Source organism: Hyperoodon ampullatus (assembly GCF_949752795.1).
Source record: "Hyperoodon ampullatus genome assembly, chromosome: 3".
NCBI lineage: Eukaryota > Metazoa > Chordata > Mammalia > Artiodactyla > Ziphiidae > Hyperoodon > Hyperoodon ampullatus.
The window spans coordinates 15,966,149-15,990,345 of NC_136916.1; the positions used below are offsets into that span (position 1 = coordinate 15,966,149).

At 35.5% G+C, this 24,197-nt stretch overlaps 1 protein-coding gene across 1 annotated transcript in view; it reads right to left on the minus strand.

Annotated features, from left to right (window-relative positions):
- Window positions 1–24,197, minus strand: part of MALRD1 (MAM and LDL receptor class A domain containing 1) — a gene marked incomplete at both ends in the record, with an annotated part of 583,874 nt that overhangs the window by 415,749 nt on the left and 143,928 nt on the right. Inside the window, 4 exons of the mRNA XM_079699366.1 lie at window positions 10,324–10,736; window positions 14,338–14,705; window positions 15,177–15,282; window positions 16,172–16,324. Coding sequence (XP_079555492.1) covers window positions 10,324–10,736; window positions 14,338–14,705; window positions 15,177–15,282; window positions 16,172–16,324 — 1,040 coding nt within the window. The remainder of the gene's footprint in view (window positions 1–10,323; window positions 10,737–14,337; window positions 14,706–15,176; window positions 15,283–16,171; window positions 16,325–24,197) is intronic.

Below are 24,197 nucleotides of genomic sequence, written 5' to 3' on the forward strand. Positions count from 1 at the left end.
CTAAGTGTCTTATATATGTATATATTAACATATGTAATCTTCAAAAAAAACTATACAAGGTAGTACTAGTATTATACCCGATTACAGGTGAAGAAACTATGGCACAGAGAGGTTACATAGTTTTCCTAAGGCTACACAGCTAATAAATGACAGAACCAGGATTTGAACTTAAGCAATTTTACTCTAAAGTCCATATTGCATCTTCTTCAATAGCTTGAATTCACTTTATAACAGAGTAAAAGTTAAACTTATTGTACCAAAAATACCACTTAAATCTGAGCTACTGAAAACGCAAACTAAAATTAACTCATATTTTACACCAAATAGTAGTTCCAAGTCAATGTAAAGTTCTCCAACACTGCATAAATTGTGGCAGCAGTATAGCACTATAATTTGCAATGTAAGAATAACACTAGGAATTGTAGTTCCAAATGCATAAAGTTGACTTAGATAGAATGACACGTAATACACCTACCTCGATCATTAGCACTTATCTGAGCAAAGATAATGCCAAGAGTTATAGAGGAAGCTGTCACTACCTATGAGAGCAGAGAAGCCAAGAAAGTAGCAAAAATAAATCTTAAAATGTAATCAAATCAAAGATCTGAAAGTCAGGAATAACAACGTAGGAGGGGCAATAGAGTCCTGGAGATCAAAACAAGTAGTTACACAACATATTTGATAAAGAAAAATACAGCCTTATCCTAAGATAGAGCCTGGGTGCTCCCTAGCTTTTTTGACACTTCCTAGTATATTTTAATTGATTTTGACTGTGTTATAATTAAGATGAAGTTACAGCCAGGAACACAGTGGGTGAAGGCCTGCTCTGTACTGATTGAAGCAATAATCGGGGCCCTGCAGTTAAAAGGATGATCATATTTATGATACATACAAATGAAAACCATAGTAATCCTGCTAATAATAGAAAATATATTTATATGCATTTGCCCATATACATATGTGCATGGAGACACAGAAGTGTGCAAATAGGCTATACTTGATAAGGATGTATTTATCTACAAGGACACACATTCCAGATTTTCCAGAATAGTCCTCATTTCAAATATCATAAAGTAGTCTCTACAAACCTCTCAAATGTCCTGAAAATTTCCAAGTTTCCGAATGCAAATAAAATTTCCATAGGTAGCAACTCACAGAGAAATTGGGAAGAAAAAAGTCCTTTGTCAGACATTCAGTGTAAAGGCTTTAGGTACTTCACAGAATTCCCCAATAGATCATAAGTTTGGGATTATGGGGACTGACTTCTATTTTTCACCATTTTTACAATATTTTTCCATCTTCATTCTCCACCCTTAATCCTCCTGGAGACTGGTTCAGGGATCAGTAAACATCTTTAACCTTAAACATTTTTAAGAATTACATTTATTCATGTTTTTTTTCTCCCCTTGGCAGAAGGCTTTATATCATAAAATGTAAAGAACACCTTCTACACAAGGGCAAAATGGGTCTAATCATTTCTAAGTTCAATAAAAAGTTCAAGATGGTAACAGTGAAATACTGTGTTTCCAACACAAATAATGACATGACAAAGCAAACCAGAATGGGTGTTTGGGTAAAAAAAAAAGTTACTTGGAAGATGATTTCTTGAATTCTATTTCAAGAAATTAGCTTTCAAAAGTTTATAATCAGATTTCAGTTTGGCCATAGTTGACAATGCTGTTTTGAAAAATAATTTCCGTACACGTCCTAGAGCAGTTCCAAATGGCAAGCCTGATAAAAGAGGGGGTAACTTTGCGTAGACCAAGAACACTTAGTTTCTTTTCAGACAGAGAAATTCTGGGAAGCACTAGAATAATAATCACCTACAATCTCCTTTTATCTTATAAAGGAACACTTTACTAAAAATTTTAATATAAAAATTTGGGTTGAACCAAAATCATCAACCTGACATGTATAAGAAAGAAGAAGGCATTGCGTCCCTAATCTGTTGTGAGTTGATACATTCTATAAACAATTCTGGAAGGAGGCTGCACTCAGCATAAATTGGTATATATCACTTTGCTCTCACAGATAGCGACACAATATTTTCTGCTGAATGCGAAAAAGTTTAAAGGCATAAATCAAGATAAAGCAATCACATGACAAAGAATTACGAAGAGGTCCCATACCTTTTTCTTGGCCAACACTGACACATTGATTTTCTACTGAAGATAAAAGCCAAAATCATGTGTCATTAATATAAGCAAGCAAAACTATTTGGTTCAATGTTATACTGTTAAAAAAATCAAAAAAAGAAACACTTGCAAAGAAAAGGCAAATTTGAAATGTTACACATGATTAAAATAAGTTTGCATCATCAGAGAAAAACATGTTTGAAAGACATTTCATAGTTTATTCCTAGAGGGTGAACGATACATCAGAGGGGAATAAACTATTGCTTTTGTTTATCCAGATTAATACAGAGACACTGTCTGAATAATAAGACACATATCCAGTATGCTACCTAGAGAATAATTTTTAGCAAAATAATTCTGCCCTGATAATCTAGTGCACTTTTCCTCATATTGCAGCTTCACACAAGTGTAGTTTAAAACTTTTTCGAAAAGAGACCAGCATGGCAGCTGTTAGCATAGCCAGCACTTTTGTGCAAATTCCAAAATGGCAAATAAACCTCACAACTGAAATTTCAACCCTATTCAGAGCCCCTCAGCCGTACAGCCTCGCTATGGCAAAACTTGCAAAATCAGACACGGCGACACCCCCCCTACACACACACACACACACACACACACACACACACACACACACACACACACACACACACACACACACACACACACACACACACACACACACTGCGTCTGTTTTCTCACTCCATTTTACTGCTCTAGCTAGAAGGGAGGGTAAAAGGATTTGGAGTTGGAAGTATGCATGAGTAGAAAGGACCCAAATGGCTCATATATGCAACACCATGGACAAAAAGAAACCAAACCAGAGACAAAAACAAACCAAAGCATAGTTACATGAAGTTTCAAATAGGCCATAGACTGAAAAGGGATAAGATACACGGGAATTAAAACATTCATAATTACTATTTTTCTAACTCTTTTTTTTTTTTTTTAACAACCGATCAGCAATTTAAAAAAGTTAAACCCAATAACCCAAGTCTGTCTTTCTCTTTCTCTGTTTCTTTTCAGCATGGATTATATAAATATTTTGGATACTACTATAGCATGTATTAATTTCTATCGCTTTCTAAATGACCCATAATATATAATATATATTAATAATATATATAAAGTATATTTCCAATGTTTAATGACCCATATTAATATTCTACTGTAATTTTGGGGGGTCAAAAATATTAGATGCCATTTAGTATTACATAAGTCATAATGAGTAGGATTTAAATAATGGATTTATTAAGAAATTAGACTTGCTTTCTGAACCTTGCATTCTTGTAATACTCTGTACCTAAACTTTTCTTCCCTTCTCTACTCACACATTCTTCACACCAGAAACCAAGCTCATTGCTTTGTATCAGGATGTGATGAAGAGCTGACACACAAAGCTGTGGTTATATTTGAATTCAGTGAAAGAACATAGCCCATGAGAAACTTAAGACTGTAAAATAAGATTTAGTATGCTGTTCAGTAAGCAACAGATCTATGAGTGTTGCTTACACAGGCTTCAAGCCAGCAGATTCTATTCAAAACCTTTCAATGCAAATTCTAGCAAACTCTACACACTTGGAAGAAAAATGTTACACGAGGCTGCATAAATAATTTATACTTTATGGGATCAACTTAACATTATTAAATATGGTCCTATTTTATTTGCAACATAACTTATGAAACATTTTCCCTAGAAGTACTGAAAAATGATGCATCACCTAGGATTTAAAGATATATCCCACATATGAAAAAGTAAATTATGATTATGAATAAGATTTTTTAAATCTTCTCACAAAATCCATCGGGGGAAAATCTTTTTCTTTATTACTGAAGGATGTTTCCAGAACACTACACAATTCTTTCAGATTTAGTCAGAAAGTTCTGTGGCATGAAGAGGTCTGGCCAAAGAATATTTTCTTTGAAAGCCCATGTCCTCTCCTTGGGCCCACCTCATACACAAAGATATACTTCAGAAAACAAGGTCATGTCAGGAAAAAGTAAGCAGAAGCTTGTAAATATTGGTTCCTGTGGTGCCAAAGAATTAATAAGTTGCATTAAACAAGGTTTTTTGCAATACTTATCAGTGACTGCTGCTGATGCTGAATCCATGCCAAGAAACTCAATCCTCCAAGAGAAAAGCAAAAGGGAGACAGATTTCAATTCTGAATAAGAAAATATTTTCTGTCAGCGTGTCCAAAGGTAGGATGGAAAAACCCCATGAAGTAATAAATTCTTAATATTGGAGGTTCAAGAGTACAACTCAGTCAAATACTCAGTGAGAAAGTGCTTGAGCTGATTTTATTGTTAAATAATTCAAAATGGAGTATTTTATGATTCTGATATGGTGCACCACCAATAAAGGCTGCTGAAAACATCAGATAATAGGTATTTGTGTGAAACAGTTACTTCTCATTATGTACCTAGACCCTCATTTAAGTGTAAGTAAAAATGTGATATGTAGGTGAGAGCTGAAATGATGAAGAATCTCATTGTGTTCCCTTTGTTAGAAATTGTCCTTTCAGCAGGGCAGGAGTATGATCAGTATTATAAGAGTTGAAACCTCTTTAGAAGCTATCATTTGAGTTTGCTTCAAAATAGTTGTAATAAAGTGTCCCTTCTTTCTCATTTTCATTCAGCAACCTCTGCAACTGAGCATGGCTCAAATATTTTTCCTTGCTGACATGCGAATATGACTGTGCAAATAGGGTGCTCTATTAACAAGTTCTGATGTATTGATTTTTCATGGACATTTCCTGCTGATGGTATAAACTCCGAAAAAAGAGAGATGTCTCCTATCCAAAATGCATGCTGGGGAAATGAATTAACAGGGAGTTCTAAGAAATTCTAAATACTGTTTTAAAAAAACTGAAGGAAGTCTTTTTTTTTAATTGAAGTATAGCTGATTTGCAATGTTGTGTTAGTTTCAGGTGTACAGCAAAGTAATTCAGTTATACATATAAATAGGTATATATATATTCTTTTCCAGATTCTTTTCCCTTATAGGTTATTATAAAATATTGGGTATAGTTTCCTGTGTTATACAGTAGGTCCTTGTTAGTTCTCTATTTTACATATAGTGGTGTGCATATGTTAATCCCAATTCCTAATTTATACCCCCTTTCCCCTTTGGTAACCATAAGTTTGTTTTCTATGTCTGTGGGTCTATTTCTGTTTTGTAGATAAGTTCATTTGTATCTTCCTTTTTTAGATACCACATATAAGCAGTATCATATATTTGTCTCCCTCTGGCTTACTTCACTTAGTATAATGACTTCTAGGTCCATCCATGTTGCTGTAAATAGCATTATTTCATTCTTTTTTATGGCTAATATTCCATTTTATATATATATATCCCATCTTCTTTATTCATTCATCTGTCAATGGACATTTAGGTAGCTTCCATGCCATTATTCTCCTACATGAGGCTATTACAGCATAATTTTTTTTTTCTGTATTATGAAAATCTGGAAGTGTCCTCTAAAATATATTTAGGAAACATATAGGGAAAATAGGTACAATTTCACAACATTCATATATTTTGAAAATTAGCCTTTTGGAATCAATCTGTCATTCTCCATGGCACATAAATAAACACATTTTTCCCACCACCAGGGTAGCATTTGGAGAGTCAAAATTATTAGTTTACTAAATTGTAATCTTATTGGAAAAACAGTTTACTCAAGGAATCACTGGAATTATTAATCTTTGAGTTGTTACATATTGAATTTGAAAATAAAAACATTCAAGATAATATATTTTTCAGGTTTCCCAGTACCACTTACTAAAGAGAGACTATCCTTTCCCCATGTATTCTTGGAACCCTTAAAGAAGATTAGTTGACTATATGTTTGGGTCCACTTCTAGGTTCTCTATTCTGGGTTCTCTATGTATATGTTTTTATGCCAGAAACAAAATGTTTTGAATATAAGTACTGTGTACTACAGTTTCAAATCAGGAACAGTGATGACTCCAGATTTGTTCCTCTTTCTGAAGATTGCTTTGACTATTCAGGGTCTTTTGGGATTCTGTACAAATTTTAGGATTGTTCTCCTAATTCCATAAAAAATGAATGTCAAAAGAGATTGCACTGAATCTATAGATCCCTTTGGGTAGTATGAATACTTTAACAATATTAATGCTTCCAAATCATGAAAATAAGTCATCTATCAATTTACTAGTCTTACAAATTCTTTCAACAATGTCTTATAGTTCTCTGTGTACAGATCTTTCACCTCTTTGGTTAAATTTATTCCTAAATATTTTATTCTTTTTGGTGATATTGTAAGTGGGATTGTTTTCTTCATTTTGTTTTCAGATCATTCACTGTTTGCATAGAAATGAAACTAATTTTTATATGTTGATTTACTATCATACAACTATATTAAATTCATTGATTAGTTCTAAAAGTTCTTTGATGGAGTGTGTAGAGGTTTCTATATACAAGATCATGTCACCTGCAAACACAGACAATTTTACTACTTCCTTCCTGATTTGGATGCATTTTATTTATTTTTATTGCCTAATTGTTCTGGCTAGGACTTCCAGTACTACCTTGGATAGAAATGGTGAGAGTGAGCCTTCTCATTGTCTTGTTTCTGATTTTAGGAGAAAAGCTTTCAGCTTTTCATGACTGAGTTAATGTTATCTGTGGACCTACCATATTTATTATGTTGAAGTATATCCCTTCTGTACCTAATTTGTTGAGAGATTTTTAATAAGAAAAAAATTGCTGAATTTTGTCAAATGCTCTATCTGCAAGTAGTGAGATGACTGTATAACTTTTAGTCTTCATTTTGTTAATGTGAGACAACTTCAAGCAGCTTAATTTATGTGTAATTCATGTTTCTAAAGGAGATGAGAGAGAGGAGGAGAGAGTTCTGGAGACTCTGAGTTAGTTAAAGCTTTCTTAGATACAAGCCAAAAGCTTGATACATAGGATAACATATTGGTAAGTTGGACTTCACCAAAATTCAAAAGAATATGCTCTTCAAAAAATCTCTGAAAAGGATGAAAGGACAAGCTACAAACTAGGAGAAAATACTTGTAATTCATATATAACTGGCTTCACCAAAATTCAAAAGAATATGCTCTTCAATAAATCTCTTAAAAGAATGAAAGGACAAGCTACAAACTAGGAGAAAATACTTGTAATTCATATATAACTGATAAAAGGTTTGCATCCTGAAAATATTTTAAAAGCTCACAAGTCAATAATAAGAAAACAAAAAAACCCAATTTAAAAAGAGGGCAAAAGATTTGAACAGACAATTGAAACTAGACATTCATTTGGCAAATAAGCACATAAAAATATGTTCAACGTAATTAATGCTTAAGTCAATGCAATCAATACCACAATGAGATAACCACTGTATACTTGGAATGGTTAAAATTAAGAAGACTGATAATAACAAGTATTAACTGGGATGTGGAGGAACTGGAACTCTCATATTTTGCTGGGAATCAAAAATGGTATACTTTGTTGTGAGCACCTAGAGGGGTGGGATAGGGAGGGTGGGATAGGGAGGGTGGGAGGGAGGGAGATGCAAGAGGGAAGAGATATGGGGACATATGTATATGTATAACTGATTCACTTTGTTATAAAGCAGAAACTAACACACCACTGTAAAGCAATTATACTCTAATAAAGATGTTAAAAATAAAAATGGTATACTTTGAAAAACAGTGGAAGAGTTTCTTAAAAAGTTAAACATACTCCTTCTTTATGATCCAGCCATTCCACTCCTGGGTATTTACCCAAGAGAAATGAAAGCAGATGTTCATATAAATACTTACACACAAATATTCACGGCAGATTTATGTATAATAGCCCAAACTACAAGCAACCCATATTCTGATCAATAGGTAAATGGAGAAGCTGTGCTGTACCCATATAATGGAATACTATTCAGCAATAGAAAATGAAGTATTGATATATTCTGTAATAAGAATGAATCTCAAAATAATTACACTGAATGAAATACATCAGAAAAAAGTACATGTACTAAAAAGTACTGTACTATTTCACTTATAGTATAAAAGTTTGGGAAGTGTATGTTAATGTATACTGAGAGGAAGTTCAATGGTTATCAAGGATGGAAGTGAGGGCCAGAAGGAGGTATTACGAAGGGATATCAGGAAAGTTTTAGAAATGCAGTACATTTATATTTGAATTATCTTGATTTTGGTGATGGTTTCAAAACTTTCAATATATATAGTTTATAATATATCAATTATATCTCAATAAAGCTCATAATAAAAATTAGAAGTTTGACCTGAAGTTTTATATGCAATGACTTGCTGACCATGCCACACATAAAAGCAGTGGCTGATTATTTCCACTGACATTAATAAGCCAAATAGTTCCTATACCTTCATGTACAATCTGGTCCTATCCTATGTATTTCATTTTAAATGAATGATCCTGAAAAACCTTTGATTTTTTCTTTTAAACAAATATTTAATGAGTACCTGTTATCTGCTGGGCATGATACCAAGTAATTTCACCTGCAGTATCACAGTTAATGAAAATGTTGGTTGTTGCTGCTCCTGCTCACTGGAACAGAAGCTATGTATATCCATTACCCAATGAACAAACACATCCTGTTGCTTAAACTGGACCCAGTCCTTACTATCTTAAACAAATCATCTACACAGCATGCAGAATCTCTGATTTCATCTTTTCATGCTTAAAATTCATTTAAAAAAAAGAACCCTTGGATAAAATCAAATAGAGCATTCTGTGTAAGCCAGGATGGGTTTCAAACCTCAATATTTATGTTTTAGATTCACAACCAAATGATTCCTTGGTTAGTTCCATGGTCAACTGACTCTGAAGCTGTTCCCGTGTCAAGCTGATTTTCTTCTGGAAACCAATGATTGACTAAATATCATAAGTAGAGTTTATCCATTAAATACTAGTTAAGCTCAAATTACAATTGACCTGATTAGACTAAGAATTAATTTGAAGTGGATAAGCCATTATTAAATAAAAGTCGAAGATCCCTCTTCAATTTCATTCCACACGATTACATGCATCTTACCATTGTGGCTGAACTGCAAGATATCACCCTGCACATGGCAGATTAGTTCTCATGATTTCAGCTTATGTCTATCTGGACAAATCACCAATCCCAATGTGTTCTCTACTGAGCACGTACAATGTACATCTATGATGGCATTGATATACCAGCTGGCCTGGAGCTAAGTTCTTGGCTACAAAACTGTTAACTCGAGACATTCAGATAAAGACAGTGCTTTCAATTAGGGTAACTGAGAAGTTTGGTATATTCAAAAAAAAAAAAGTTTAGCCAGTAAAAGTAAGAAGTTTCTTCCAATATATCATATGTAGATCTATTTGGCCAAAAGGAGAAAACAATATTCAACGCTCCTACATGTTACAGGCTGTATGATATATTGGAAGCAGAAAGAACATGAATTAACTAGACACTTGTGGGTTCTGGTCCAAGTCCTTGTTTTCCTGCTTACCATCTACTTGGCCAGGGATAAACAACAACCTGAGTTTTTTCCTTTATATCTATAAAATTGGCAAAAAGGATCTCTGACTTACCCACTTCAAGGAATTGCTGAATCAAATAGATAATGCAAAAGTCCTTCACAAAACTGTAAAAGCCACATAAGCATTTGAACTTTCTATTGCAAGTCTGACTTTCAGGAGAAGGTAGGAAAGATTTAGAGTAAAGAATATTCCACCAGGAGTACGAAACCTAGATTCTGACTCTGGTTCTGCCCCAGAATAGCTTTTCCAACAAAGCCTGCACTCTTCCTGGATGTTTTTTGCTTACCTACAAAAATGTGAAAAAGTCAGATGATAGATTCAAAATAACAAATTTGAGAGTCTGAACTTTTTGCGGAAGACAAAAGATTGTGTGAAACTCTTTTTCTCCAAGTTTTTCATTTCAGCACAACAATTACTTAAAACTGGAGGAACCTGCAGCTGTGTCCAATGCCATGTGTCCAGCTTTAGAGACTTTAATCACACATTACTGTGGGTAGTCAAGGAGGAAAGCAACCTAACGAGCTTTGGTACACCCTTAATTAAACGACAAATGTGTGTCAAAGTAACTGATCAAATTTCACTTACTTTTAATTCAAGAATATAGTGATCTTCCATATTCCTTAGACATCCTGACTCATTTCCAATACACCTTGTGAAGCCCATTATCCATACCTGAAAAGGCCTCCTGCTGAAAATGTTGAGGTGTTTCCTTATCCAAATGTTGCCTTGATTCCCAAATATCTGCCATAGCAGCTGTCCTCTTGTGTTGTTCCAGATTCGCTGGTAGATGGCCAGCTCGTAAATGTGCTTTCCGAACATGTGGTAATAAAAGCGGAAGGTGCAGCCCTCTACATCAGTGGCATTAATGATCGGGCTGAGTAAAGCAGCTCGGTGTTGGAAAACCTGTGGTTCAGAAGATTCTATGTAGAGATAGTGTCCTTTAGCTGTGCCCAAAGTATTATCCTTCATCGGCCCTGTATTAAGTGTTGACGTTGGACCCTGGTTCCAGGTCCAATCAAAATCATCTTCTGTATCTTGTTCCCAGTTACAAATTCCATTTTCAAAGTCACATTGAAGTTCAGGTACTGAAATTGGCATGAAATAAAATCAAAAGATAATCAAGGACAAAAATAACTATGAATGGGAATACTATCAATAGTTGATACTTTGCTCCTGCCAAGGTAATCCACTTTAATTTTTTTAATGCAACATTAAAGCAAAATGTTCAAAAGAGTAACTAAATCCTAGATAATACATCAAATAATAATATTTTATAGCCAGAAGGTGGAATTACTTTGGCCATTATTTCCCAGATGCCTTTTCTACCCATCCCTTGCCCACTGTTATTACCATAACTCTATGCAAATGATCACTACCCCATGGCTGGCTTGCTGCAACAAACTTCTGGCTCAGTGGATTTCAACTTTAGTTGAATGTTCCAATCACCAGTGACCATTAAAAAAAAAATTAAAGCTCAGAATTCACCTCCAGACATGTTGATTTAATTAGTTCAAATGGTGTAGCCAAACATCAGGATACTTTACTAGCTCACTTGGGGATTCTAACATGCAGGGCTAACAAGAGTCATAACTTAACAGATCTCTATCTTTCAGCATCCCCTGGGGTGCATGGTAAAATTGCTTACTCCATGGTAAAGTCCTGCACAAATACTACTTTGTTAGGTATGGAGTGAAGCCCAAGAATCCATATTTTTAACAAGCACCCAAGATGATTCTGATGCAGGTATTTTCCAGACCTCACTTTGAAATCAAATTCTTCTCTCTGGTTCCATCTTGCCCCAGTTTCAAGCATCCCTCCACACTTGTAAAAGAATGACCATCTTTAAATGGTAGTTTATCATTTTTTTCTCTATTGAGAATCCTTTAATATTGACTCATTTAATCTCAGCTTAAATCTAAACTTCTCTATCTTTCAAGCTTCACTCTTCCCAGATTAAAATAACTTCCTGTTTGTCCCCAACTGCCTTTCCCCTTGGCATGCACCAATTTACCAACGTGCCCTAAACCTCTCACCCCTCTCTCTATCTCTATTTATGCTTATGATTATGCCTATTTTGCCAGCTCTTAGCTGTGTCTCCTCAGTGGTAATCTTTTCTTCTCACTGGATTGTGGCTCCTTTGAGCTGGTGCTTTTAAACTTCTAACTCCCTTCGGTCAGTAGAAGAATTCAAAGCACTTTTAAAGAATTGAACAGTCCTTTATCAACTGAATACCTACATTTGTGGGATATAGGAATGTATGCATTTTTCAAGATGTGATGATTTTGTCGACACCAAATACTTGTTTAGAATAAATGGGATAGAATATACAAATACTGTATTTGTATACAAATGTATACGAATACATTTGACAGTATTTGGGCAGAAGGGACAGAATTTAAAATTAAGGAGGAGTTCCACATTTTAGCTTCATTTACATAAGTTAATATTTTTGAAAGACAAACGTCAGCTGGCCTTTAAGCATTCATCTTATAACGGCACTTGGCGCCAAAGTGAACAAATATTCTGAAAAAATAAATAAAAGGATATGTGAATAAATGCAGCCAGGCGAGAACAAATCATCTGTCTCTGAAAACCACAGAACAGGAGCTTAGACCTAATGAAAGGAATCAAGTGAGTAAATGGCAAGTGGGAGATGAGCTTTCTTTTGATGTTTCCTCATTTGTGACTAATCAACGCAGCTGGGACGTGAACTGGACCCCACAGGTCCCCTGCAGGTGTCAGTATTGGATTGTGCAGAGGAAGGGGGATGTCAAGCTACTGAGGCTTTTGACATAAAACTGGCACTAAAGCCAACAGATTTTTACATTGCCTGTCTTCATACTGACTGCATGCTCAATCTTTACTTCAAAAGGGAAGGCACGTGGCTCCACCCTTAAATGAAAGATCACGTTCTAAACATACTTTAGAAAATAGAGCATCAATTTCTGGATGTCTAATGCATTCTGTTAATAAATTATTATGTCTAGGGACTTCCCTGGCAGTCCAGTGGTTAAGACTATGCACTTCCACTGCAGGGGATGTGGTTCAATCCCTGGTCAGGTAACTGAGATCTTGCATGCCACGTGGCACAGCCAAAAAAAAAAAAAAAAGTAAAAAGGAAGTCTCCATTTAAAAATAATTACTATGTCTAGATGGAAGGCTGCGAGAGAAACTGACAGCCACTACTATTTCCTTTCATTGATACTTAGTCACAAGAAGTATTCTGATAATCCCATTCTACTCAGTTAATGCTGAGAAGTTTGAAGGATAATTTGCTTATTTTCAGTAACAGATCAACGTTTTTTAAGAAGTGGGATGTGAAGTGCATGAAAAAGATGAAAAGGCTTTCTAAATTTGCAAAAATAAATTACATTTAGGACAAGAAACACTTCTTATAACAGCCATTGTCGAAATCATCAATTTTATTTATATGCACGAAAGGTATTAGCTGTGTAACGAGCTGCATGGTAATTCTGACTTTAATGTGCCTGACTGTATTAAACACCACATATGTGCAAAACTCTCTACAATGATTTAGATGGAAATTTCTCAATGTAATGTTTCCTATGACGTACCAAGCATTTGATGGCTTTACTTTGGTTTATGGTAAGCCTCCCAATTTAATAGGCACATAACTTGAATTTAAATAATTGTTGCTATTTCTGGGTAAAGAAAGATGCAAACTTTCTCTGACTGATGTTGGTAATTAAAAAAGAAAAACGACTCTTAGCCTCTGACTCATTTTCAGGAGCAAATGCTCTAGGCACTACCAGGAACCAGGTTTATTAAATTGCAAGATACACATAATCATCAGGTACGATAAACTTTTTGGTAATTTAAACCGGAAGCTCGGGGCTTATCTTTGACACATCACTCTGCTCCCTATAGCCAGAAGATTTTTAAATGTCCCGACTAAATATCCCTCCTCTAACTTTAGTCCATCCATCTCCACCACTTGTCACTGTGATACAGGCTGCCAACCCCTCTCAGGGGAACTACTGCCAATGGCCTCCTAGTAAATCTCCTGAATCTACTCTCCTCTAATCCATTCATTACATTGTATCCACAGTGACATTTTTAAATCTGCCAATTTTATTATATTACCTTCCCTCTTAAAAACCTTCAGAGGAGGGAAAACTTCCTTAAGACGGTCCACAAAAATCTGCTAATCTGGCCTCCATCTCCATCCTTATGTGGCATCCTGTTTCCCCTTATTGCCTTACTCCAGCCATACTGGGTATCTTGCATCTGCCATGCAGTCATCTATCAGGGCTTTGCATACCTGTATTTACTTATTATTTTTCAGATCTCAGCTAAGTCACCACCTCTAGAAAGTCCAATGCCATAATTATAGAAAGCCATAGCACCCCCATATGAAACTCCTGTCAAAACTGTCATTTTACATTTATTTTTTAAATATGTGAATATCTGTCTCCACAATTGGACTGTAAGCTCCCTGAGGTCAGGGACTCTGTATAGCTGTGCTCATCACTATATCTCTAGTATCCAATTCATAAATATACATAATTAATACTGATGGCTTGACTAATTAATTAATCACACATAACATTCATTGACTTTGGAACAATGCTTAGGGCCTTTGTCTTGACTGACTAGAAAACAGTGAACCATCCAAGATCCCCACCATCAAAATGAGTAAGAGGGACCAGAAAGAAAAGTACTTACCACAGTTGACCTCATCAGTATTATCACCACAATCATCCACCAGATCACATAACTGAAGCTTTTTTATGCAAGTCTTAGTGTGTAGACACCAGAAATGATCTGGGCCTTTGCAGCTCTTGGAAGGGGGTGGCAGAATACAATTTTCAAATCTGACATCATCAATAGCCGAGACCCCATCATAAACACCAAGGCTGACTTTATGTAGTGACAAATGGAAGGGCTGAGTAAGGCGTCCAAGCTGAACAGTTGCCTGTGACCACTGGTTGCCCTGGTTATATAATACTCTCCAGAGTACTGTGGAGTCACTGGGATTTTCCATGTGTAGCTGTAACTCAGCTGCTCCCACTGATAGGCCATAGTTATAAAACCTGAAAGAGAACAAACAAAAGAAATGGAAACGATTTATGGAATAGATATAAATATTTAACTTTTAGACTCAGTTAACAGTCAATTAAAAATGAGTTATAATAATAGATGCCTTTATTTATTATTGCAGTAATTGTGGCCACCTGTTTGCAAGAGCTTATCTGCCGAGGTGCATATTCTGGCTCTCAGGACCCCATGAACCTTTCTCAAGGAGTTTAGTCCAAAACACAGGAAGCAGTGTTAATTAAATTATAATCCATTGTTGGAGGGAGAGTCCCTTTCATCTTAAGAAAGAACACAACAAATACTGATAATGTGCTTCTAAGTAAAATGCTAATTGTGTGGATCTAATGCAATAGCTATTTTTAAAGCAAAGCCAGATTACAGGACAAATTACAATATCTAGTAAATGCAGGAGTATGCCTGGAACTGCCAGGCTGCTAGAGTAGTTGACCATTGTTTTTACTATTTACCAGAAAGAAAGTGTGCATCCAGGTCCTGTCTGGCCGAAAGTTGGGCTCTGGAGTTTAGCAATTTGTGATAAGCTATTGCTTTTCTTCAGAATGAACATAAAGTGCCCTATTGGGATACAAAAAGAAACCATAAGTTTAACCTACTAAATTCTAAAATGAGACATCTGTCTGTAAACCCTACACTGAAGACTATACAGCAATTAAAAATCAATAAAAGTGACTGTTAGTCAAACTTACTCTTATAAATATTAAACTATTATCTAGAGCTAGGTCAAAATTATGCCAAAAACAACTGGGAATTTCAGTTAATTCAGCCAAAAAATATATCTATATTCTATCTCCAAAACCCATAAAGGAGTGGTTCTATGTTGACAACATAAATATAATCGACAATATTCAACTATCCTACTATTTGTTGTAGTAACACAGAACTTTACTGCTTCTCTTTTTCTTCTCAGACCCGAGGAAAGGTAAACTGAACTACAGATCTTCCTTGACTTAAGATGAAGTTACATCTGATAAACCCATTGTAAATGGAAAACATCAAAGTCCAAAACGCATTTAATACACCTGACCTACTGAACATCACAGTTTAGCCGAGCCTACCTTAACCAAGCTCAGAAAACTTACATTAGCCCACAGTTGGGCAAAATCATCTCAGAGCCTATTTTATACTAAAGTGTTGAATATCTCATGTAATTTATTGAATGCTGTACTGAAAGTGAAAAACAGAACGGTTGTCAGTGTATCAACTATCCACCATGGTGACTGCGTGGCTGACCGGGAGCAGTGGCTCTGCCTCTGCCCAGCATCAGGAGAGAGTGTCACAAGTATATTGCTAGCCCAGGGAAAGGTCAAAATTCAAAATGTGAAGCACAGTTTCTACTGAACACATATCTCCTTTCACACCATCATAAAGTTGACAAATCATTAGGCCAAACCCCCATAAGCTGGGGAAAGTCTGTAGGTACAGAGACACTGTGCATGCTCCTTACCTTGAGATGTGTTGTGAGTGTGATCCCAAGGTGGAGCCTGTTGCTCAAAATCAGCAGAGAGGTTACTTCTAGAACTCCAGGTCCAGTCAAAATCATCCTCACTAGCTGCTTCAAACCAACCACAGCTATTTTCTTCAAAGTCACATTCAGAAACTGAAGAACAAAAATGTAGCTTTTAGGTTGGCTCTCCAAGGTGATCACACACTTTAAGAAGGGTAGACAACCCTTCTACCCTTGGAAATCACCTTGTTACTCCTCCTTAAGTACATTAAAGCCACAGTTGATGAAAAAAAGGATCCTATCTGATCCTCCCAAAAACTCAGAATTGTGATTTTCATAATGGAAATTGATAAGGCAAAATTATCAATTTAAGAATATTTTCCAAATATTCTTTCTAATAAACAGCATCATTCAGCCACATTGCTTATAGAATTGCCAAGGTCTGCCTAATTTATTTTGACACTCATGTTAGTTTCTCTGCTGCTATTACATCATCTGGAAGACTTCATTGTTCCTACAGAGTATTTTACACTAAACCATGAAAAGCTACTTCTAAAAAATTTAATGTTTGGAAAATTCAGATCCATTATATTTAATATGAATGTTCACCTCTAATTTTTGTAGAGCTTACTATTTCTCAAAGCATTGAATACATCACCTAACTGGCAGAAGGCAGAATAATTTGACCTATTTTTCAAGTAATATGAAGAGAAATAGTTAAGTTACACAAAGACATTCTAGAGGAGGAAAAGAAGAAAAGAGAGAGAAAGGGAAAGAATGGGAAGTTATAATAATAGCAGTGTCAAATTATAGCTAATATGTGGTGAACACCTAATGTAAGAGACCCTCTACTGAAGGCTTTATATAAATCTAACTTTTACAATAGCTCTTGGGAGAAGGTATTATTATTGCTGCTTTACAGAGGAAGAAAGGAAGGTTTAGGGAAGTTTTTAACTTAACCAAGGTCATATAGTTAGAAAGTTGTAGAGACTGATTGAAATCCAATATTCTAACTCCTAGTCTAATATTCTTTCTGCAACTGTTGACAATAACTTTTTTTTTTTTTTTTTTTGTGGTACGCGGGCCTCTCACTGTTGTGGCCTCTCCCGTTGCGGAGCACAGGCTCCGGACGCGCAGGCTCAGAGGCCATGGCTCACAGGCCTAGCCGCTCCGCGGCATGTGGGATCTTCCCGGACCGCGCCACGAACCCGTATCCCCTGCATCGGCAGGCGGACTCTCAACCACTGCGCCACCAGGGAAGCCGACAATAACTTTTAATTGTCATTAGATTGGAAAAGGGATAAACCAGAAAGGCATAATCTGAATTTGCTTACTGTGGATATTCAGGTGTTACTACAGACTCCAGTGCAAAATAAGATTTGCCCCCATTGATGATTACTACACTGGGATCCTTGGCCATTGGATATCTTTATCCAAGGATATAGTAATAAACTATATAGATCTTCCCTTAAAAAAGTAACTTAGGAAGTAAACAATAAAGTTAGAAGATAAAAGTATAAAGTAAATCACTCAGTGAGATTAAAAAATGTTAAACTGTAAAGGCATTTTTACCTAATGATAAAACATGCTTAATTTTGAAAATGCTTCCTTCCACGTGGGGAGGAATGTGAGTTGAGTAGTAACATCATAAACACTACTGATTTTTTTTAAGTTTCTAGGAAATATGTGATCTCAAAAAATATTTGTTTTCTATCAGGTCTCCTGGTCCAAAATATGGCCAGCAGAATACTTTCAAATTTTACCAAAAGTCAATGAGAATGTATGAATACATTTTAAAATAAATACTTTAAGAATGTTGCATCAACTTTAATAAGCAAGAGATAACTATATTTCAATAGAGACAAACAGAAATCAGCAAAATGGACAGACTACTGCTATACCTAGAATAAAGATTTCTCAAGTTTAGAAATCTGTGGTGAAGCAAATTAAATGCTACTCAAAAGTGAAAAACAATAATGATAAGCTAGGAATAAATGCTAAGAATATTTAACTCTTTGTATTTTCACAGCCATCTCTATAAATATAAATAACCCATAAATATATATAGATTCCAGTATGTAGATGCTATTTCAATCCCAGGGAAAGCAAATACTTTTGATTCCTATTTCAGACAATCCAAAAAAATAGGATCCAGGAGTTTTTGTTATGCAAATAGAGAAAGAAAACAAGTTATTGCTACTATATATCTATCCCACATAGATCCCTGGAAAGGGAAACTTATCATCTGCTATCTCAGAAGATACTGCTGTGGAAATAAATGAATATTCAAATAGTAGTAAAATTTAAGAAACTATTGCAGCAATTCTGTAGTTCTCTTAGATAAGGCTCTTCAAAGATACTGATTTTTAAGAGATGATTATGCTGTTAAAATTCAAATGTGCCTTTCTAGTATACTTTGTTCCTATATTTTTAGATTTCTGTACACATTTAAAACCTCACCTTGATTAATCAGAGATGTAATAATCAGATGAAATTAACCTTCTTGTTAGCCAGGAATCAAATATACACCTCATTAGAACAGTTTTTTGAAAAATATGTAATCTTTTACTTAGAAATACAATATCCTGGGTAAGTTTTAATAATTGAGGTTGAAGGATTTTTTTGCTGTTTTCTAGAGCAACATTATGGACTTTCTCAATTATCATCATCATCATCAGAATCGACATTTTGCAATAACAACTGCAGTTACCATTTATTCGAGGTTTACTGTGTACCAAGCTTTGTGCTAGGGGCTGTTACATTCAAAACAGGTTGTCTACTGACACAGAATTTCCAAAAATTATGCTTGTCTATTCTATGGCTATGGATAGAAAGGCTAGTAACTCTAGCAGCTTTTAATTTTTTGAGTAAAATTACCCTGTGCCTTCTACTAGTTATGTCAGCATAATTATAGTCTCTGTCCCTGGGGAAAGGGTGCTAGGGGGTATTTGGTAGACTAACAAATAGGTCCATCACCCACACTATCCCTCTCATTTTTAGAGCTTTTCACTGAGGGAAAGAAGATGAATTTCTGTAAGAGCCAAGAAAACTTGTTGGGGGAAAACAACAGAATCAGATGCTGTCTCATTTCAGATTCACTGTTCTAGAACTTCTTTGATGGTTTGGGATGATTCCTACCAAGGTTCATGTGTAAGGAATAAACATGAAGTATGCAAAGGTGAAATCTGGCTGACAATTTGGGCCTCACATAAAGACTTAAAAATGTATAGAAGAGTACTTATTGGTATTCACCCAAAGGAGTTGAAAACTTATGTCCATACAAAACTCTGCACACGGATGTTTAGAGCCGCCTTATTCACAATTGACAAAACTTGGAAGCAACGAAGGTGTCCTTCTGTTGGTGAATGGATGAATAAACTGTAGTACATCCAGACAGTGAAATATTATTCAGTGTTAAAAAGAAGTGAGCTAACAAGCCATGAAAAGACATAGAGCAACCTTAAATGCATATTACTAAGTGGCCAATCTAAAAAGGCTACATACTGTATGATTCCAACTATTTGAAATTATGGAAAACACAAAGCTATAAAGATAATAAAAGTCAGTGGTTGCCAGCAGCTGAGGGTGAGGGGAAGGAAGAAGAGGTGGAGCACAAAGGATTTTTTATGTGAAAAGACTCTATATGATGTCATAATGATAGTTGTCATTATACATTTGTCCAAACCTATAGAAAGTACAACACCAAGGGTGAACCCTAATGTAAACAATTGACTTTGAGTGATTATGATGTATCAGTGTAGGTTCATCAATTGTAAAAATGTGTCCCAGTCTGGTGGGAGATGTTGATAATGGAGGATGCTATGGATGCCTGGGGGTGTGGGGTATATGAGAAAACTTAGTGCGTTTTTCTCAATTTTTCTGTGAACCTGAAACTACTCTTAAAAAGTCTTAATAGTTAACTGCTAATTAATATAAGTGGTCTAAAGAAAACACAACATTTATAGGAGGGAATATGTCCTGGCACATCATGTGGTTGAACTTCAAACTCCCTTTGGTCTTAGCCACACCGCCAAAAAATGCCCAAGTTTAGGGGGAAAAAATGGCTAAACATGCAGGTGGTAATTGTAAAAAGTTGGAAAAATGGAGCCTACCACTGTGGATTACAGAGAACCAGCAAAGGCACAAATGCAGTGTGGAAGACATGCATTCAATACATATGTTATCTTACTTATTCCTCCTGAAATATATATACGAATATTGTCCCCATTTTAGAGCTGGGAAACATAAGGCTGAAAGAAGAGTAACATATAATTTCTCAGGGCTCATTATTGCTGACACAATTCCTTCCCAGAGCTTTGATGTCAAAGCCTGTGCTCTTAAAAAAATTATACTGTTTCTAGTAGTTTAAAAAGTAATAATAATTATATCTAACAATTTTTGGACAATTCTTATATGCCAGGGACGTACTATGTGTTTTTAATGCAAGATCATATAAAATCTAAACATGCATAACCACAGGACATGCTCTGGAAGCAGATTCTAAACTATATAAAAGTCCACTAGATTGGCTCTCCCTGTTTATTTTAAGCTTTTTTTTTTTTTCTCTAGCCTTTTGACCTTCCTAAAAGTTCCATGAAGGACAAAAGTTAATTGAGTATTCCAGTATGTTGGCTTCAGTTCACTGAGGTTGTACTTTGTTTGATTAAGCAGAGGTTACTACAAATGTCAAATGCATTAATACTATATATCCTATTTTAAAACATGTTCTCTACTAATTATATGGCTTTGAGCTTCAGGCTTTTCCATTCATTCAAATGATCATATGTTTGGAATTACGATAAGGTTGAAGTAACTGAACTCTAGACTTCATCAATAGTTAATATTCATTAGTTATTTAAAACATATAATAGTAAGGGAATATTTGCAAAAGTACCATAAAATTTAAAAAGTCTATAAAAATAAATAGCAATAATGAAATATTTTAAAGAATACTAAAGCATAAATAACTAAATAACATTTGGCATTCAAAATTACTGCATTTGAAATAAGAATGATTAATTACATTATTCTACATATGATTTTCAGGGTCTCCTGTGATCTGACCAATAAAGACACTGCTGGAAGACAATTCCCCATAGGTCTCTCATATTTCTGCATGTGTTATAAGCTGAGTCATTAACTGTCTATTTGTTCCAAACATCTTTTCAAGGATGTTTAAACAGCAAATAATCATGAAGAATAGAGATAGTGATTCTGTCTACCAGAGGGCAAGTTCTTATCCAATATAATATAATAAAGAGAATGTTTCCCTCTAAAGCAAAGGTCAGACAAATTTGTTTGAATCCCACTATAAAAGATTTGGATTCCATAAGCTCAGGCTTTCTTAACTGTAACGCCAACCCACTTTATATGTACATCCACCTGGGCCCCTCTGTGCTGCCCTGGGACTCAGAAAGCAAGAGGAAACAAGGCAAACATGATGCTTATTATGCTGTTTGTTATACTATTAGTAATAAAGTCCTTTGTCTCTGACCCAGGAGTCTCACCCCTCCTGACATCCATAAAACTATGGCAGATAACTTGTTAGCTTGTAAGTAGGGTAAAGTTTCAGACCCTTCACAGCTGTCAACACAAACTACATTAAACTTTATATGTATAGTACCCACCATTAAGAAGCTTAAAATCTACCATGGGAAATTTATAAGCAAATAGGCAATTGTAATAGCATAATAACTACCATGTACTCATTCATTCATCTGACTAACATTTATTGAGTACATGCTATACTATATGTTTGGCACAGGTATAGAGCCTAAGAACACAGCAGTGAAAAAAAGCAGCGGGGGGGAGCAGAAGAAATCAGAAAAAATCAGAAAAAAAAATCTGTCCTCATGGAGATAAAATCAGAGAGGTTACTTTAATTTTTCGGCTTTAATTCTGAGTCAGATTGCAGAAAAATTGAAATGTTTTAAGGAGAGAAATGACAAAACCTGACTTAACCTGATCAGGGTGGCTGCTGTATTCAGAGAAGACAGAGTGGGTGGGGTGGGCAAAAAAAGAAGCAGGAAGATAGTACAAAAATCCAGACTTGATAATGGTCCGGGCCAGAGTGGTTGAAATGAAAATAAGGATGAGTGAGGTGTTCTGGATGTATTTTGAAGGTAGACATGATAGGATTAACTGACATCAGATATGGAGTGTGAGAAAGAGAAATGAATCAATATGATCTCAAAGTCTTTGACCTGAAACAATGGCGGTACCATTTTATGAAGTGGAGAAGACTGTGAATAAGCAGGTTTGGGGGGAAGTAGAGGAAGAGGAAATACTATAGTTTTGGAAATACTAGAGTTGAGATTCTTATTAGGTATTCAAGAGATCATGTCAAGTAGAGAGCCGGATATACAAGTCTGGAGTTCAGATCAGAAGTCCAGGCTGGAGCTATAAATCAGAAAATAATCAGAGTGGCAAGAATAAAGCATAAAAATAGGAGAAAAATCAGAAGAGTGGTTCCTAGTGTCATGGAGTCCAAGGCAAGTAGTGTTTTAAGGAAGTGGGTAATATTATCTCTGTCAAGTGCTGTTGATGGGTCAGATGAACAATGAGAATAGACCACTGAATCTAGATCACTACTAACTTTGATGAGAACAGTTTATTTTGAATAGTGACAGCAAGGCCCCGATTGATATAAAGAAATCAGAAAAGTTGAAGACAGTAAAATACAATTAATTCTTTTGAGGTTTATACTTTGTAAAGGGGAAAAAAATGATGTGGTAGCTGAGGAGGAAGTGGGATCAAGAGAAGATTTTAAGACGTGAGAAATAAAAACATGTTTTTATGCTGATAGAAAAGATCTGGTAGACAGGGAAAATCGCTGGAGCAAGGTTGTTGAACAGGCAAACAGAGATGGAGTCTACTTACAAGAGAAAGAGTTGACCCTTAGAAGGAGCATGTTATCCAGAGTAAAGAAGAAAAGAGTTTAAGGTGGGTAGAAGGGATACTGGAGCTCATGAAAGTCCTTTTCTGGCTGTTCCTATTTTCTCAGTGAAATAGGTTGAGCATCAGCTCAAGCTAGGGAAAGGGAAGTAAGACAGATGTTGGAGAAGACAGGAGAAAAGTGTTATTCATTGAGAAGAGGCGGAGGGGGCAGAGAGAATGGAGTGGGGAAACATAATGTGATTCCTAGGGAGTTTGAGATTCCATCTAGGGTCGTGAACATCTATTTAAAGTAAGAACAGATAACACTGTTTTGTTTTCTTCTCCAGCCACATTCCGCTGTGCAGATTCTGGCTCTGAGAGGGTTGAAAGCCACATTTAAACAGTTTGTGCTTTAGTGACTATGATATACCAGAAGACACCACGGCAGTTAAAGGTCAGTGTATGGCAGTCATTACAAGATTAGACCATGGAGTTTAAACTGTGTATGAAAGGAAGTGAGTGCATGTGGGGATGAAGGATATAACTGCTTTACCTGGAGGGCTTTTTCTTTGGTCTCAGTTTTAACTGTTGTACTTTATTTTCTTTCCTGTGGCCTCATCTCTTTTGTGTCTAAGTGCTTGACAATGTATATAACAAAAAGTAAAATAATTTGGGGCCTAAGATGTTGTCGTCCTTCAGTAAGATTTATGTTTGTTTCTGCAGGCACATAGAGTAAATAATACTTGAGGATTACATCAAACTAACTTCAGGGATTGAGAGTATTTGGGGCTGGGTTTGAGACCCTGTGAGGAGCAATAACTTCCAGTTCACACAGATCTCTTGGATGCAGACTTTTAGGCATTACAGATAAAATTCTGTAGAGTATACCAATCCATATTTATACTAAGCTTGGACTCCAATTTCCAAGTGCTATAAGATTTCCAAAGTGCTATACTCAGAATCTCAACTACTTGTTCCATGTTGGCATATGAAAAGTGGTGTTAAATACCAGGTTCAGATATCAAGGTCTTTATTCTTACTTGGTCACTTAATTTGTCCCTTCCTTTTTACATCTTCAATGAATTCAAGTAGATTTTTAAAAATCATTTTGTTTAGATTTTCTAGTTGTTCTCAGTTAGAGAGTGTCCCG